At 37.6% G+C, this 18,984-nt stretch overlaps 1 protein-coding gene across 3 annotated transcripts in view; it reads right to left on the reverse strand.

Moving 5' to 3' along the window:
* Positions 1-18,984, reverse strand: part of LOC309407560 (BEN domain-containing protein 5) — a gene marked incomplete at its 5' end in the record, with an annotated part of 952,618 nt that overhangs the window by 363,573 nt on the left and 570,061 nt on the right. For 2 of the 3 annotated variants that reach the window (XM_082003108.1, XM_082003110.1), the window contains 3 exons: positions 2,223-2,371; positions 8,584-8,959; positions 10,639-10,772. The exons of the other annotated variant lie outside the window; for it this stretch is intronic. In XM_082003108.1, coding sequence (XP_081859234.1) covers positions 2,223-2,371; positions 8,584-8,959; positions 10,639-10,772 — 659 coding nt within the window. The remainder of the gene's footprint in view (positions 1-2,222; positions 2,372-8,583; positions 8,960-10,638; positions 10,773-18,984) is intronic. 3 annotated transcript variants of the gene reach the window in all.

The following is an 18,984-nucleotide window of genomic DNA, read 5'->3' on the forward strand; positions in this document are numbered from 1 at the left end:
CTTTATTTGATCAAAAATCTGATTCCCCTCTGCCAAAATTAGGGTTTGTCTTTGCTAAAGATTGTTTAGTCTCTTAAGCTACTACATTATTCATTAGCTTTAAGTTATTTAAAGGAAAACAACTAGTTACAGCAAATATTTTTAATGTTTATGTTTCAGACACATCATCTCTTCTCTGAACATGCTTCATATATTAAAGAAGGTTATCACTGGTACAAAACACCTATGGTAACAGCAACTACGTGACAGACAGCCACAGACACAGAAATCTTAAGTCTCCCTTTTTCTATTTCTAGCACTGTTACAGCAAGGAATTTAATCTGTCCATGTCTCAGTTTACCTCTCTGTAAAACAGGCTCTGTACTGTTTCCTATTACTCCCAAAGTTATGGGAAGCTCACTGTACTCCAGATTCAGAAGCCATTTCTGTCTTGCTGGAAGAGCTGTCTCATGGGCCAGACCCTTGGTTTGATAAAATCAATGGGAACTTTACCCCCAATTTCAACAACTGTAGGATCAACCTTCAAGCACAATGCAACAGAAACAACAGCAAATTCAAAGCAATGCTCACCACCATAACTGTGCTACCATGTGCAATATACCTAAAATATATCTCAGAAGATGAACTCTTTTTTATTCCTTTTTTTTCTTCTTCTTTTCTTTAAATGAATGCCATAGGCTCTTTTTCGGTAACTCTGTTCTCCCTTTGGAGAGGGGAGATTTATCTGCTTTGAAAGAATCCTACTGAGATCAAATCTGATGCCACAAAGGGCAAGATTTCTAAAAAAGTCTTTCAACTACTCTAGCGGTGCATGTCAATAAAGGAGTAATGAAAAAAAGGCATAAATAACGAAAACTGAAAAAAACACCCTCCAGCACTCTAAATACGTTATTAGTACACATTTCTGGCATCTGAGCTGGCTGAAGACCCAGTATACAGGCAAACTTAAAGAAAAAACAAAATTACAAAAAGGAAGTTAAAGAGATACCAATATCTGTAAAGACAGAGAAAACTTCAGCAACAGAAGTGCCAGGACACTGGCAGATGAAATAAAGGTGTAGGTAAACCTGCATACAAATACTAAAGGACGTGCCCTAACCCACAAACTTAATCAGAAAAAAACGAGGTAAACCAAACTCACGCAGTAATATACGCTAAGTTTTCATTGCACAAATATACACAAAATATCCAAGCAAATGACATATGTTAAATATATTAGACAAGAAAAGCTATCTGAACCAAATACCTGTCAAACTGCCAAGATTATACTATTTTTCACATACATTTTGTCCTCAACAATTATGTAGAATTCATCTTCAAGAATGACAGACACTTGTGCAGCCAATCTTGTAACACAAATCTGAAAATGTAATATTTCATGCTATTCCATCAGTAATTCCACTGTATGCCAAAGATGAAATGGACATTTTCTCCTAAAAGGTTCTCAGATTATGGTACCAAATGCATATATATGCCTAAGAAACAGGATCTGCATAGGCAATTCTGAAGGACATATAGTTTTGTAAAAGAAATATAATGTTCATTTAATGATAATGGCAACAGCTATAAAAGGAGGCCTTGGTAGATTAGCAGACAATGTGTTAAACATGCTGAAGCCTGGAAAACTATCAGTCAGGTTCTGGCAAACTGTAGCTAGACGGTATTTCACCAACTTTAGAAAAGTATCTGGAGAGCAGCGCTACATCAGCTACTTCAGTGACAACGCTCCTATCAGATTCAAGGGAGCCCATTTTCATTCCATGGTTCATAATTATCTACTGGACTCCAGTTCAACCAAAACATTAAAGCTTCTCCGCAACAGGACTGCAGCACACTGAAAACGTTTAAAACGTGTTAGAAAAAAGTATTTCTGTTAAATAGACTAATGTAATTTATGATGTGGCTTACTGACTTTAGTTGTATTCGGTAAATTTATGTGTGTCACTGATTGAAGACTATGTCAATGTGCTTCTGCATGCATATTTAATAATTAAATTCCTTGTGTTAAACAGCATTCAATGCTCTCATCACTGAGGATAATTTTCTATGCTGTTCATATTTGTGTAATTTTGTAATTTTCCTCAGCACAATAGCATGCCTTTAACCGAGGAAGTTTGTACAAGATGCTACCATGCAAAACCCCCCGAGATCATGAAAATTCCACAAGAAAATCACCTGATGGACATTTACAAACTACTCATGCTATATATAATTTAAAATACCTTTCCATTCTCGAGAATATACTTGTCCATTACTGGAACAGGGGCAGGATAGTACGTTGATGTATTTGCTTCCTCACTGAAGGTCTTCTGTACCTCAGGTTCAGGCTCAATTGATTCTGGTTTTACTTTTTCAAGCTCAATGGCAGGTCCTAGACAGTTAAGAAAAGAGAGCTGTCTGCTATCCCAGAGAACAGGAAATCAATCACTTCATCACCCATGGTTAGCATAAAATAACACATTAGTCATGTTCATTTTAGAGTTAGAAATAGTCTAAACCAAAATCCTACTTCTACATGTCAATAGATAAAAGCAGGATAAGTAACTCTGCTTTATGAACATTAAAATGTTTAATTTTAATTTAAAAGTTTAATTTTATTCTCAAAGCATATGGACAATTACAGATATGGGTAAGATTGCTTCAATGTACACTATGGAAATGGTGTTAAAATGACACTGAAATGATAAACCAAAAGCAACAACAGTAGTTCTTCAAAGAATTACTATATAGTTGCATAGAAACCTGCATAATTTACTGTGATAATTATATAAATTATCCATGTAGATTTACAAATTTTATAGAAATTTGAAATGTCTTCAGATATAACAGAGGTATATTAAAAATAGTGAGGATCTACAGAAATGCTCTAAAGGAAAAAGGCTTAGGCTACTTATGTTAAAGTATCATGCATAGAAAGAGTATCCAAGTTTAAAAAACCCCACATAAACTAGAATTTTGATTGTCCAATCCATCCAACATACTGATTTTTATTTTTAATTTAATCAACAAAAATTTAGCACAAATTAAACAACAGAATACTACTAAACATATGTTTGAGGCTTCAGAGGAGCACAATTATTTTGTCAGTCATCAACTTTTTTTTTCCAGATCAAATTTATAAAGTGTTCCTAAAAAGGCAGAAGAACAAAATAATTTGTGAATTGGATTTCATTATTCCATTCATCATAGTGGTTACACCAGAAGTCTAGTAACAGGGTATGGCCCCAAGCCTATCATTGTCTCTTGATGTCTGTCTCTAGGCTCACGAGAAGCTCCATCAATCACTGAAGTTTCACACAGGGACGGTGGTTCGTTAACTCTGCAAAGTTGCCAGCTTAGACCCTGGACTTCATGGTAATCAGTCACTTCCAAGAACCGCAAGGATAAACTCACCCACTTGGAAGAACTGTATTGTACCAGGTTGGAGCTGAGAGCACTGCAGCACTCTGTAGCCCAACCTTGACATCTTCAACAAACGACAATTCAATAATCAGGTCACCGTCACGGTTCAGCATCCGTCCTCAGTGTTTGTACACATAGACCAAGCCCTGAATTGATCTAACTCTGCAAGTCAAGCTGGCACCAGAACTCATGTCTTGATTCATGTATCTTAAATAATTCCTGTACCTGGAACAAGCAAAGCATTCATTCCTCCTACTTTGTGCAGTTTCATTTAGAGATTATCATACAGTGATATCAGCATTTCCTCCACTGTCAGCATTCCACATTTATCCTATAGCTTATTCTACGCCTACGTACCTAGCTAAATGTTCTCAGCTGGCGGCCACCTGACACTCAGCAACAACTAAAAGTTGTCTTGGCAACTCAGATAACCCTGTATAGTGCCACCAAGAGTGTCTTAAGAGCCATATGCAATACAAGCATGGCACTAACAGAGAAATCAGAAAAAACATACTATTTGCATTATAATTTCATAGTAATCTTAATAAGCACCTCTATTATCATGCATATACAATGGTACAACCAAGACAACTTTCTAAACTTGAGACTGCTAAACTGATTCAGATGGAGGAAAAACCTGGACTGATTAAATCACTCAAAGCCTGCACACATCTCAGTGCGGGCACACCTGAACAAGTAGATGCAGTGATGTAATTGCCAGTGTGAACTTAAGAAGCAATCTTTTAGCTGTTACTTTAAGAACACATTCTTCAAAGTGCTATTTTGAGTTTTCTTACACTTTGAAAGCCACATTGAGGAAGACACCTAAGTACAACTACCTCGAAGAAACATTTATCTCAGTTTAAACACTTTTACTAGAAAGTCTTTTAGTTTTCTAGGCTAAAGAAGTCTTTTACTGTTTGATTATAATGATATACTGACACAGCTGGGATTTGGTTTCTAGAGCTCCTCAAGAAAAACAGCCAATTGAAGTCCACAATAACCACAGCTTTAACAGGTCAGAAAAACCTCTATTGCGATTCATGCTTTACTGCTTAGAAGTCACCAACAGAAAACCTTTAAAAGGTCTTCTTTTTTTAATTCCCAAAGAGAAATCTGCCCCTAACCAGGTAGTCTCCACAGCTACTTTCACCAACTAGTAAAGACTGTATTCTCAACCCGGCATGTTGTGAATTAGACATGTCACCCGCATTATCGCCTTGCTGCTAATGGGAGTTGTGCACCCACAACAACAAGAGTTGTGTGCCATGCACCACACTCTAAAGGTTTCCTCTCTCTGTAGATCTTTGTGCTCTGCATCTTATTTTAAAGATGATGAATGGGACATACAAAAACATATGCCACTACCTAAAGGCTTAACAATGACAGTACTTATGCAATAAGGATCATAAAAAAAAAAATTCTTCAGAATGCAAAAAAGAAACAAATGTTTTATTGCAAAATCTTTCTCCTTCTGACTGTAAAGTTTCCATAATACCTGAGAGGCCAGCAACTTCAAACGCAGGATGAAGAGGTAGAAGGCTTCCCTTCATTACCCTTTTTCCTCAAAAATGCATCTTAGGCTACACGCTACTCAAAAATTAGTAAATAAGCCAAAATAAATTAACTGATAAAGCAGTCAATGTACGTTTATAAGCAGCAAGCTGTTTTTCCACATGGTCTACCAGAATTTGAATGAAAACAACAAGGAGTCTGAGAAGGGGAAATACTATGTATATGGTACTTCCTGTATTTGTACTTGACAGAAACCTTGGATTTTTTTTTTTAACATCAAAAAGCCAAACAAATCTAGAAAAGCTTAATAACAGTAATTCCTTACATGTAGTAAGACAAAAAATACCATTTCATTCTCCCTGTCCTGGTGTCAGTCCCAAGACACTGTAAACTGGATCACTGAAATTAAACTGGGATTAAAAATAACCTCTTGGAGGGCTGTGTGTGTGTTTATGAATGAATGTGAATGAATGAAGGCGAATATACTCTCTGACTTTAGAGCAACACTAATTCTTAGCAATACGACATGAAAATGCAGTGTTTATGGCTGAACAACATCCAAACGTTATCCTCGATACAACCTCACTCCTTCTGGCCATATACAACCATAGCAAACTGCACAGATCTTACCCCGGAGACAGCAACTGTTTCCAAAGGTATTGAAATTCTTATCTTTTGCAATCCAAGGACCATGTAAAGTTAGGCCTACAGCGAAGAGTTGGTGATTTAATTCTCTAGATCACCTTACTTTCAACTGATAAAACCAGGGCACGTTAGTGTGTTTTCAGCTGCAACAGAACAAAGCAAAACTGCAAAGGCCTACGATTGCAGGGCTTCCTGATCGCAAAGTAGGCAAGGGAGAAAAGGCTCTGGCTGCACACGTTCCTGGAGAGCTCAGGCAAGGGATACTATAACCTTCTCCATGACAGTCATGGTGTTCCCCCACTGCTTTGGTCCCTAGAGCCCTGGTCAAATGCCTGCCTCCTCCAGGAAGCGATCTGTTGGGCAACGGCGTATCAAAATCATAAAGCAGCTTCAATACATCCCCACGCATCAGTACTGATTTCGCTACTGCCATTTGCCACATCTGCTGTCAAGAATCTTCTAAAACTAAGAGCAATTCAGTGTCACCATATGAAAGATGAAGAACCTCACTCCTCCCACAAGAGTGGCTCAAGTTCAGTAGCGGAGATGAAGGCCTAGGTTTAAAGCAGAATACATGGACTTCTAGCTTCTCACTGAAATATGCATATTGATGGGAAATTAGGAGACCGAGTACTTGACTGAATGTTAGCTCAAGAGGCTGTTCTATATTGGATCCGCAAGTTTAAAATGGCAACAGGCACGTGTTCCCCACAGCTGCAATTCATCAGCACAAAACAGCTGTCATCTCATGCAAAGAAATCAGAAGTCTCTAAGGTGAAACAGAAATGCAATTAGTTCGCATTAAGTCCAGCCTGCTAGAAGTGCAGCATAACAAATTACATGTAAGAGATCGCTGCAACAACTGAAGATGAATTCAGGATGTAATCTATTTTCTGAACAATTTTCACAGATTATTCATATACCCAAACATACCTCATTTATAAGGTGGAAAAGTAAGGAAGACTAAAAGAAGTCTTCACATATCTGTTTCTTGATTAAAAGTAGCACTTTTTCATACTGTCATCAGACTCCCTGACGTATAATTTGAAGAAGATGTCTCCCTTTCTAATCATTCATAAATTCCGTACTGATCTTTCTAGAATCTGGTTGTTTCTCTACTGTGAATGATGCTACAAGGAAAGGCAAGAGTTATCAGCGGTTAATACACTGAGTCTTAAGAAACAGACGCCCTGTGAAGGATACAGCCTGTAGGGCCAAATTCTACCTTTGTCATCCATGAAAAGTTCCATACAAGTAATAACAGCAAGGGATTTTTTTTTGGAAGTTACCTATAATTCCTATTTGTCCAGGTACACGATTAAAAGAACTTGTTTTTAATGTAATCGAGATTTATTTTCAGTTGTAAAGCAGGTGCCAGACTGATACAATGGAAATTCAAGCCCAGTATTTAGAGAAGATTCAGCATATTTTCCAAGAGGTTTTGGGTGTTTGTTGTTTGGGTTTGTTTTTTATTTTTCTTCTTTTCTTTTTCTTCTAAGCTTTCTTGATTCGGGTCAAGTGAAAAAATGCACCCCTTCTTTCTTAAAGTGAAAGAAATGAGACAGAATTCAGAAGCTGTCTTCATTTCATTGCTGGTCTCGCCACTCAAATTGCTGTCAAGTCTACCAACTAAATTGATATTTTACGCTGTTCAGCCCCATCGCCTACTAACATCTGGCGGGTGCTCCATTCACATAAATTCCAGCTAACTACTTGCAGATGAAGAAAGATCTTTCCATCCAAGGAAAATTTTAGAAAGCTCAGTAGAATCTACTGCCAACCACATTGTGTTTTTCAGACTGTGGAAACCTTGCCTATTTAGTTTTATTTAGAAAGTTAACTAGAATGTTCATAATAAGTAATGACATTTTAATTACGCACAGTGTAACAATGATGAACATTCACAATCAAACACCCAGTTTAAATCATCTGATGCTACTTCAAGAACCTGGCTCCAAACTTGCGGGCACACCTTAACACATGCTACAGCACAGGCACATGCTCTCCCAGGTTCAGGTTTGTACGTGAATGTAACTCAGACCCACATGCAAACTGCATGCACTCGTTCAAGTCCAGCAGAAGAGCCAATACCCAATTTACATGCAAAAAATGAGTTTCCAGATACACAAAGGCAGACATAAGAAACAGCATGCTAAGTTTGGATGCACAAATTTTAACGAAGTTTCAGTCACCGAGCAAATCTTCAACACAGAAGTACCACATTCTAATAGCAAATAAATTAGTAAAATATTTGAAGGTATTCCAAGGGTACCATCTTCAAAGAAAAGGATGAACTTTTTATTTTGTCTTTTTTCCCATTTATTCCAACATAATGGTTAAATAATTGTTATAAACCAAAACAAATGAGCAATTGACTCAAGATATTTAAGATTTAAATCCAAATTACACAAACCTGCATTTTGTAACAAGTGTTGATAAACGGGACACTAATATAAAAATCTTTTTTAATTATTCTCTACAATTCATTTTCAAATAGCATGGCTGTTTAAAGCCACTGCTAAGTAGTTCAGGAATATATCACATTCTGTTGAGCTACTAAGGGGAAGAGGGGGCAGAAAACAGAAGGTAACACAGTCACTTACACAACAATAAACAAAATCCCTAACTGAAAAGAATAAAATTGTTTTAGCCCAAAAGCCCACTGCCTTTTCTTTCTTTTTTTTTCTTTTTAAACTGGAACATATTGGTGTATTTTGCAGATGACGCTTTATTATCTTTTTCAGCATATACTGGAAGGTCAGAGGCTCTTTAAAATACAGCTGCTTAAAATGGAACTCTGATTCAACCATACCAGCACAAAGACCTCTACTATCATTAAAGAAAAACCCAGACGTACATAGCATACAAATTCGACACATATTGTACAGCCATAGCAGAAAACCCTTTTAACATTCAATGTCCAGTTTAACAACCACTGCTATTCTTCAAATACGCTTCCATTACTATTGATCACACTTGCAAAACTCATTAAAACTAGTCCCATTTAAGTCCGGCACTTACCACTACCTAGTCTTAGAAGCAGTACATCCTGGAGTCTCCTGTTCAAGTCTCTGAGCTCTTTCATTTCTGACACGAGTGCCCCATACTCCTTTAGCTTCTTTGCCTGTTGCACAAGCTGTCTCCGTGTTCTCTCAAGCTCCTGTTGAATGTGTCTCATTTCTTCTTGTTGCTGTTGGTAACTCCTCAGCAATTCTTCATACAGAATCCGAGGAACTACAGCATCGTCCATGTTGTTCATGCTTTCCGAAGTCTCCATAAAAGCCTCCTCAGGGCTCGAAGTATTACTGAGACTCATCCCATTCTGTTTTTCAAGCCGAGCAACAACTGCTTCAATGCTTTTGTGTGTACCTTCACTTTGTTTCCTCCCATCTTGTCTCTGCATGTTATAATAAAAAAAAGAAAGAAATTAGGAGAACAGTAAGATGTAATACAAATTAAAATTCTACAGACTTGGGAACTGTTAATACTCTTTGTTTTCCAAAAAAAGCAAGACAGAGTCTGCCTGCAAAAATGTTTTGCCTAACAGATTCTTGTGGATATACATCATAACTATCGTGCACGCGTAATTCAGCTAAACGCATATACAAACTTCTGAGACAGCTAAAGGCCTGCCTTTCTCCATTTGTGCAACACTTGAAAGCTGAGTGTATATAGGTCACTTGATTCCATATACAAAGACAAACAATTTCTTTTTTTTCAAAAAAGGAGCTGGATCTCTTTTACTTTAAAGTTTACCCCTAACATTTAGATTTCCGACAGCAATTGATCTTCTGAGAAGTAAGAGAAAGAATCAACTATGTGCTATGCTTGTCACCTGTAACAACATCAGAGATGAAAGCAGCATACCATACAAAGCTGTTTTGTGAACAGAGAGCTTGTCCTTCCCACACTTTGGGAGACAAAACCTTCTCTGACTATTCCTCTAGCACATTCACCCTACTGCCTGATGCAAGTGACCGAGTTAACACTATCAGCAAACACTGAAAGGGAATTGAAAACACAGAAGTTGGAGACAGAAGGAATCATCCAGTCTCATCTTCCTGACCACCTGATTCCTTCCACGTTAGTACTGCATTGCAGAGGCTTCATCGCCTTTGAACTCTCTGCAGAAATTTACCTTCGGTCATCTGCACAAACCCTATGAATTAAAGCACACTTCTTTTCTGGGGCCTGGATAGTGGTATTAAAATGTGACAGTACGGGTAAAAGTCACTAAGTTTTATTGGCCAAATATGGAAAAAGCATTTGAACTTCCAAGCAACTGCAAGGAAAGCAAATGTAGCTCATAGGTTAGAGACAAGAAGCTGACACTATCAATTCCCATACCACAATATCCATGAGTAATGTGGCAGAAAATTAGATTATTTGATGTTATGCCTGTTCCATGCATGTTCAAAAAAAAAAAAAAAAAAGCTGGCCCACCATAAAGAAGTGTACTAGTATCATTCCTGCAGCTGCAAAACACATGAAGCCACAGAGCAGTATTTTATTCTGAAGGTTGGCAGACTTTTAAAGAAATCATTTGATATCAAAAAATAAATACATTTACATAGCGGGTTTTTGGCATCTGGACCTAAAAAGGCAACCGTCAGTTATAACGGAGGGATGCAGTGCTGTCAATTTGTCCTCTCAACCACTGCTGCAGTTGGGAAGTCTCAGAGCACCCTTTCCAATTCCAAACAGGCAGTGCACAATAGGTCACAAGCGCCACCGAGAACAGCTGCTCAACATTCATGTCACTGGTGACTTTTAAAGCATTCTGGGCCAAAGTGGAAGAGCATTGTTCCAAAAAATCTCAAATCGCAATTAAACTGTGCAGACCATATAAACAGGAAAATGTTCGATTGCACATAAATCAGGTTTTGAAAACCCGTACCCCACCCCCACACACAATTTGACCCAATTTCACCAAACACAGTTTTAAAGGGATCAAAAGCAGGCCTGGAATTCTTAAGCTATGATGTCTGTAAATGCCCCAAGCACTTCCAAAAAAAAAAAAAAAAAAAAAAAAGAGGAAAGGGGGGAAAAAAGAAAAAAAAGGAAAGACTTCAGTACCTTACTGTGTCTAAGCTCCACATCTTCTTCCCCATAATCTGTAACCTCCCCAGCTTCTTCTACGTGATTGAGAGAGAGTTTGGGGATTTTAATTTTCTTCTGCATCACACTGTTCTCAAGGTCAGTTTTGTCCTCTAAAATGTATATTAAAAATAAAATTTTATTACATTAATCAGTGTTCTTACTTCCAAATACTACATGACTTAGGCAAGACCAGTTAAAAAAAAAAACCTCCCATGCTTCATTCCCTCATAGTAGTATTATCAAATTAATCCATGGTATAACTCAACTGATACCCACTGACAATTCTAGAGTTTCAAGAGGGGATCAATCTGGCCAAACACAAGGATAAATATTGTAAAATGCCAAGCTAAATTCATGCGAGTAATCAAAAGTGTCAATGAGTAGCTTGTACTACCACTAAAATAAGAGTTAAAGATGTTGTAAATAAAACAAGTTCCTACAAAACATCTGCATTGCTTTAAATTATGTTTACCAACAGTATTTTCATGTTCATGATCTGTTGCTTGGGTTTAAAGTGAAAATAAACTTGGTAATTCATGCTATGCTCTAGCCATCATCTGTCAGCAGTACAGACCTATTTGTGCACACGGCAGATTCTGCTGTTCTGCAAAGTGCAGGGCTGGAAAAGGGGATGCTGCAGGGTAGGTTGAAAGGGCATTACAGAAAAGCTACATATGGACCAAATCTGTAACAAAATTACTATACGACTCCTATTTCATTAGTTAATGGTACTAACCTTTTTCCTTTAGACACACAAAGCCAATAAACGGTTATATTAATCTCTGAATGTCATAAAAAAATTGAAGTAAAATATTTTCAAGACTGGACACATCCTAACATATCTTAAAATTAAATATTTCAAAACATTATTCTGAAAGCAAGTTTGAAATATTTTAATATTCCTGAAAAGGTGCAGAGGGGATGGGGAAATCAAGCGTGTAGTCTCCCCAAATGTGCCTGTGATCCGTAAAATTGTTGCAGAGCAGACAAGGTCTTAAAAGATTCACAAACTTGGCTACCTGTTCAAGACATTGACGAGGAGAAATGCATTTAAACTCTGAAGTGTTGTCTTAGTACATTGAAAGCTTATGAATAAGAAAACATTTTGAGTCTTCTTATCCACCTGCAAACTGTATTTCACAAAGTGTCCCAGGAATATTTTTGAAAGTGCCAATGAGGATGGCATTTGTGAGTGCTTAGCTGCATTGACTTGTGCTTTCTCAAATTAGCGTCTCTCCACAGGACCTCAAAATGGTTTGTGTTGACAGAGTAAAAAAGGGAAACAAAGGTAAATCACTGCTTAATGAGGAGCAAGGCATTCATTAGAAATGAATTACACAGATGAATGCAATTCATTTTGTTACAGATAGAAATGGACCTCTTGTAGGCAAATGGTGATATTACAGCCCAAGGCTATGTAAAGAGAATAGGCACAGAACATGCAGAATAAGACATTAGACAACCTGAAATGAAATGCAGATGGTAGCAATAAATACCAAGACAGATGCAAAAAGAAACAGATAAACAACCAAAAAAACCCAGCTAGACTTATTTTAGATCATTCTCCATTCCCCAGAGCATCATGGATGCTTATCCCAGTAAAGCAAAAAGGCAATCCAACTGTTTCAGTTTTGAAAAATAAACCCCTACATTTTCATTTATCTGGAAAAGCTAGATTCATCAGAAAAGTGAGATAACCCAATTCTACTGTTAGAGAGCAGAAAAGAAAATAAGAGACCCCTTCTTAGAAAAAAATACAAATTTACAGACTAAAGGACAGACTGATGGGTATTGGTATCTTCTTGGAAAAACAAAAATATAAGAATAAATAAATCCATATTGAACAGAAAAAAACCCAATAACTTTTTCTGTGACTATATATTTTGGGGTATCTGATAGATTGAGGAATCCTTTGCTAAAAAACACACATACGTTCTCACAATTCCTTAGAGGAAGAGCAGCACACGCATGCTGCAGAGCCAGCTTCTCTACACTAGTTTGCCAAATCATCTTCCAGAGAACACACAGATGAACCCCTTCTACACTTAAAGAATGCAGATCAGTTTCTATGCTCCTAAATAACCCTTGGCCTCACAACAAGATGGACACAATCCAATTACTTCACGTAGTTAACAAAATTGTCTGCTGGCAACTAGCCGAGGCCACCAGTAGCCAGAACCCCACGCAAACTGGAAAAGGACACTAGCCATCTTTCCCATGGCCAGGGAAAAACAAGTCTTGAAACACTCATGGAAAGGGGTCACAGAGGAATAAGTGCATGTGCAGACTACAGCTGAAGTCAGCAAATACTTTCCAATGAATAAAACAACATTAAAATAAAAACAATTTGGAAGGGCAGAAATATTTATTTTCTGATTTTGGCTTTTTATTTTTAAGTCAATTTATAAAGGTTAAGAACACATTTTATGCACTGAACAACAGAAATGAAAGAAAATGCTTAGTCTGGGGTCAAAGAAAACAACACAAATTATCTGAATTCTTCACTCTCTCCACTCCCCTCCCTATTTCTCAGTTTGCCTATGAAATCTGTTTGCAAAACTTCACTGGGGGACTGAAGCTAAAATTTATTTATATACCTCCTTACAAATGCTTTGTTTATACATTATTGGGGTGTAACTATCAACACAGTTCTCTCATGTTTGGCAAATCTTTTCATTTGACTTTTTGATTTTCCTGCTCATCCTGTAAATGAATCCGTAGGTTAAAGAACGGAACTCTTTTCTCCCCATGCAAAATTTGAAGAAGCAATGGTGAAAATGAGTTCGTGTAAGTTAAAGCTCAGGAATTTTTAACTTAGTCAGTGAGCAAATACTTTCATGTTCCTTTGCCTTCCAAAAACAATACATATACTATTTTCTTACATATGCTCTGGTCTTTGTAGGCCTATTTATACCTCACATAATTAATCTACTAAGTTGGATGTGAAAAGGCCTTTTGTTTTTCTTCCCCCCCCGCCCCCCCAAAGTGCATTTCTAACCTCTGTTGTCTTCCACATTAGCTGCAGATAGAACCAGAAAAATCTCATTCTGAATTTGAGGCTAATGCTGGAGTACTGGCTCTTGTTCTGTAAATATTAATGGAATTTGGGAAGGGACAGGAGGGAGTGAGAGGCGACCAGGGGGAGGGGTAGGAGAAACATGAACGTGCATTTAGAGCAGTTCTTCTTAGGACTCTCCGTCTGTTGTTGTGCCAGCCTACAAAAGACAGGTACAAAAGAATAATCCAGCAAAAAGCAAAACACACAATTTTTGGCTAGAAGAAAACCAGGATATGAACAAAATGTCTGGACAAGCCGCAATTCAGTGCCTGAAGCTACAGAACACAGCAAGAGAAAGAAGGGCAGTCCTAGAAACGTTGTAGCTCAGAGCTTGTCTGGACTTTGTCCCCAGCCATTTAAACCTGGCTACAAGTTAAAAATTATACCTTCCCTTAGGTGGCCATGGTCAGACTGTCGGCAAGTTCCATCTATTGCATCTATAGGAAAAACAATGAGTGGTTCAGTGGTACCGGCTACTGAGAACTAGCACTTAACCCACCTAATTAGGTACGTGTAACAAAATATGCAGGGTAGAAGCACGATACAGGAATGGACACAACTGATGCCCTCTGTCCTTTAGGAAGGGACATTCTGGAAGACCACGTGTAAATCAGGGAAAACTGCTTTTGTGCGCAGTAGTCATAATGCCAGACAGAGAACGTGGTGGTATTCTGTGATTCAACACACCGAATAAAGCACGCGGGAATAACTGTACTCCAGGAAAAGGTCAGACTTGGAGAGATCTCGCCAGTCAACTCCACAAGGCACTGAACTATGGGGTTCAAGAGCCAGCGCAGGTGATAGCATCTCTCCCCATATGGCCATTTACTAAAGCTGTCCAGGCAGCAAGAAAGTGAACTGCTGAGAAATTTCAGAACGGCTGGGAAGACACTGGCCCTCAGCAGTGCTGAAAGAAAGAAAAGCCAAAAAAGCAACCCTGCAACAGAGAATCTGTATCAACTAGAAAAGGATAAACTGTTCCTGGAACATTTTCTTCAGTCAGGCCTTCATTTCAGTGTCAACATGGGTGGATCCAGGCCAAAAGGTAATAGCTTTAAGTCTAGAGCAGCAGGGAACAGAGGCAGACAAAGCGACTTTGACAAGGCAGGAAGTGAGTTCGTTAAATTCAAGTAAAAATGTGTTAGTGCTCTAAAACTGAAAATCCTATCGTGGGATGTAGAATAAAACTATGGAAGTCTCAAAGCCTCCTTAAAACATTCCTTACTTTCTAATTTAGAAGTAAGGACTGAAAAAACTAATCCACTAAAAAAAAAGTTCAAATGCCGATTTTTATTCCACCTTTGGAGTAAAAGCTGGAAAAACAGAGGAAGAGAGCTCTGCACTCCAAATGGATGAGGGATGGCAAGTCTGGGATCAGTCCAAATAAGGGGCTTGGCAATGTTATAAATCTTACAATAATATAATGAAAGAACCTTGATCAAAATTTGTCCTTCCCCTAAGCCTTCAAAAAAATTCCACGCCTTGTGAAAAATGATACACTGACAGATGAAAAAATTTACCATCACCCTTCCGATTTCCAGGCACATACCCAACACATATGGGCAACACCTGTACAAAATTCCCCCCACCCCCCGCTGCATTTAACTGCTTTGCTGCTGATTTAGCCAGGTTGCTTCTACAGAGCAGAGAGCATCACCTGCGTTGGCAGGTTGTACATTGGTTACAGTTCATAAAGTGAAAGACACTTAAGAATGAAAGCAAAAACCCCACAACCAAAGGTATACTTGGTACCCCAAAGCACATACACACACCAAGCACGACAGGGCACGGATTCCTAAGTACCACATAAACATAAATAAACAATAATCAATATTGCTATAACTGAGAAGGAAAAGGGCATGATAGCACAAAAAACAAACAAACAAAAAAGCCACCTAGTTTATTTGAAACTGGTAAAAAGAATTATAAATTACTTTCTTAGCTAATTCAATGCAGACATTAAAGAAGGATTTTAACAGTAAGAAGAGAAGAGTTTTCAGAAAATGTAACGACCCTGATGGCTCAGAAGACATTCAAGATACAGAGGAAGAAAAATTCATCCCATAAAAAACACTTAAAAAACACTTCTGAGCTAGTAGTACACTGAGATTAAGGCCACTACCAATGAAGAAGAAACTCGGAATGACAGTAACGTACAACACAGGATCACGGCCAGCAGTAGAAATGCAAAAGTTATTTGGAAAAGACAGGTACTATCAAACTTGATGCAGCTAAAAGATGGGTCAACCAGGTGCTGGCACAGTCAATTCAGCATTTGGATAGTATAATTTACTACCCTCTTTTGCACACTAGGACAGCTTTGTTGGAAGGACAGAGAAAAAGAGATTACAGAAATAAACATAGGGCACAGTAAAAAAAACTTCATGTAGTTTATTTAGTTGGACAGAAAGGTAAAGCTGGGTGGAAGCAACAAAGCAGATGAAGAAGGAGAGAAAGACTTTGGGTTGGGAATGACAGAAAAGATGATTTTACCTCCCTGCTCTAACAATCAAGAGAAACGTACAAAAATGGTGGGAAAACATGTTGGGCCATCCTAAGTGTAAGCTGAAATAAGGATTTCTGCGTAAGGATGTCAGAAAGGGAAGCTGACGACAAACTTAAGTGAGAAAAGGTAGGAATAAAAAGGTAGAGCTGAGAGTTGCCATCATCTGGGCTAGTAACACCCCCAAAAATTTAAGAACTAAATAGCTCCGCAGCACTTCCCCAGAAGGAGAAGATGACTATAAACATACAAAAAAGTGACTAGAAGAACGTCTTCAGAACAAAAAGAAGAGTGAGCAAAGAAGTTGGGGAAGAACAACATATCGGGTAACACTGTGACAGGCAGGGACAAAAAGCACGTGAAGGTGAAGACATGCTCTTGAGGAGCTGGCCAAAAAGGCTGTTAAATCTTTTGAAGTGAATTTCAATTAAGTGTAAAGAATAGGAAACAGGGTGAAAATAATTAAACTGGGGAAAGGCGAGATAGGAAGGTCTTAAAACTACTGCTTGACAGGTTTAGAGATGATGGCTAAGGAGGATGGTGTGCCAGAAGCCTGAATCAAGACTGCTCACTGACAATGGAGAGCAAGACACACCTCTTTGTACAAAGGCACTAAAGAACAAAGAGAAAGATTAAGGAGCCAAATTCCTACAAAAAGAGGACAGATTATATAAACAGCTTCTATCTCTATAAGTTCTGTCTGAAGTCCTACATCAAGACTGGCTCTCCTTCATTAATAGTACGGTAATACAAGTAAATTCAGAGCACCGACCTGCTGCTGCTCTCACAAAAACCAAATCTACCATGCCCGGCTACTGAAGGAACAAATGTTGAGGTCTGAGTGCACATTTTTTCCTCTAGTGGAACAACAGAGATATTTAGTTTAATACTGCTAGGAGTGAGAGTTATTGATATGGGCCCCCATTTGTAGTCAAATTTCTAATGCATATGAAGACATTCAAATATTTTGTAACATTCTCCTTTTGCACATGCTCATTTATCAGCAGATGATTCAGATTTACTATCTGAGCATCAGCCCAGACGTAAGTCAGACATGTGCTGCAAAAAGGACTTAAATATATCTTCTTTTTTTCCATTATTAATATGAAATCTATTCCTTAACTGAAAAGTTAATACAAGGTCTCTTCAAAAATAACCAAATGCAACATGGCTCAAAACTAAAACACTGCTAGAAATAATTATTCTTCTCTTATTCTTTGTCAGCAAAACTTTCCCTTCCATTTAACTTATAGTTGTATTAGAAGAGTATTTGTCTGCAGTAGTAACTGATGGAGCTGGAAGATCAAGTAAAGACAAGACATTATGCTGAGAAACAGGAAATCATAGTCTTTACAAGACCGAGGACAGTTTTAATCCTGGATCCAATATTTACTTAGATACTGACCTTGAATAACTCAACTTTTCCATCTTACTGTCCCCATCTACCCCACTGAAGTGTTCTGTAGATTTGTTAATATTAGTACCATACTCTGAAGATGTCAAATGCAAAGGATTATAGCTATTATGGAACAACTTGCTTAATCCTTGCTGAAACAAATACAATACAATATTAACATTCAATTAAAAAGAAGAAACCCTGAAAACAAGTAGGATGTTAAAATGCTATCCTAAATCTTTCCTCTGTACCTAAATATGAAACTCACCTATGGGAATTATTTTTTCAAAAGTTTGAACATGATAAATATTTTACAAAAACTATTTATAATAAAAGCTATTTCTTTCTTTAAAAGTTCAAAAGTTCATTTAGAGATCAGTATCAGTGACAGCTACAATTTGTCAATCTGGCTGCCCTGACCAGTCAGTCTGTATCACACTGTAAAATTATATCAGGACCAAACCCTGATTAGGATTTCATGATCATAAAGGCCACAAAGCCAAGGAGATACTGCCTACCAGCTATTCAACAGATAAAGCAGCAGCCTACAGGCAACACTCCTGGAAGCCTCTGCAACTATCTCTGCCCAAGCAGTGAGCTTGCTATGGAAATAGTGAGCAGATTCATGCATTTTTTTAGTTTACATACAAAAATTACAATGTGGTTCAGCCTCTACTATTTTTGAAGTATTTCTTTAAAAGAAGCAACTAATTGACTGACTGGCACTTAGGCAATCCACTGGGGGGAAAAAAAAAAAAGTTTTACAGTTAAATTATGAAAACAAAAACGTTAACCTACATTTTTCCCCTTTTGACTCCCCTGCAAATTTGAGCATATGTTAATCAGTAAGCGTTAGTTACCATAGTTACCATAACCATACTATCTTTGAATTCAATTTTATTAAAATCCTGAAATTCATACTTTTACTGTATTGTAGCTAACCTTATAAAACATTTACAAGCATAACTGTTGTTATGTTGTATAACGTAGGTACTAAGACCAAGAGAAATAACAGCAGTGTAGGTCACCAGAATGTCTTTATGTCATAAAAATAAATAAATAAGTGAGTTCTGACTATTAGGTTTAAGCGAAAAGCAAATGTGACTGAGGAACAGGCAGGTTAGTTTGAGAAGGGTTTAAGACAAAAAAAAAAAAAATCCAGAATAAGCACAGCAATATAGGAAAAAAGAAAACTAAATGTAAGGGTAAAATCTTCTTGCACGGATAAATCCCAGCTTTTAAATTCCTTTTTACTGGTACTTTATCCCACTGATGGCATATAACCATCACCACTATCATAAGGGTTACTCCAAGCCAGTACTTGCCAGCTACAGTTTTAAAAGTTCCAAATTTTTTTTTGCTGCT

The sequence above is a fragment of the Phaethon aethereus genome (assembly GCF_964289735.1).
Source record: "Phaethon aethereus genome assembly, chromosome: 8".
In the NCBI taxonomy this organism is placed as follows: Eukaryota; Metazoa; Chordata; class Aves; order Phaethontiformes; family Phaethontidae; genus Phaethon; species Phaethon aethereus.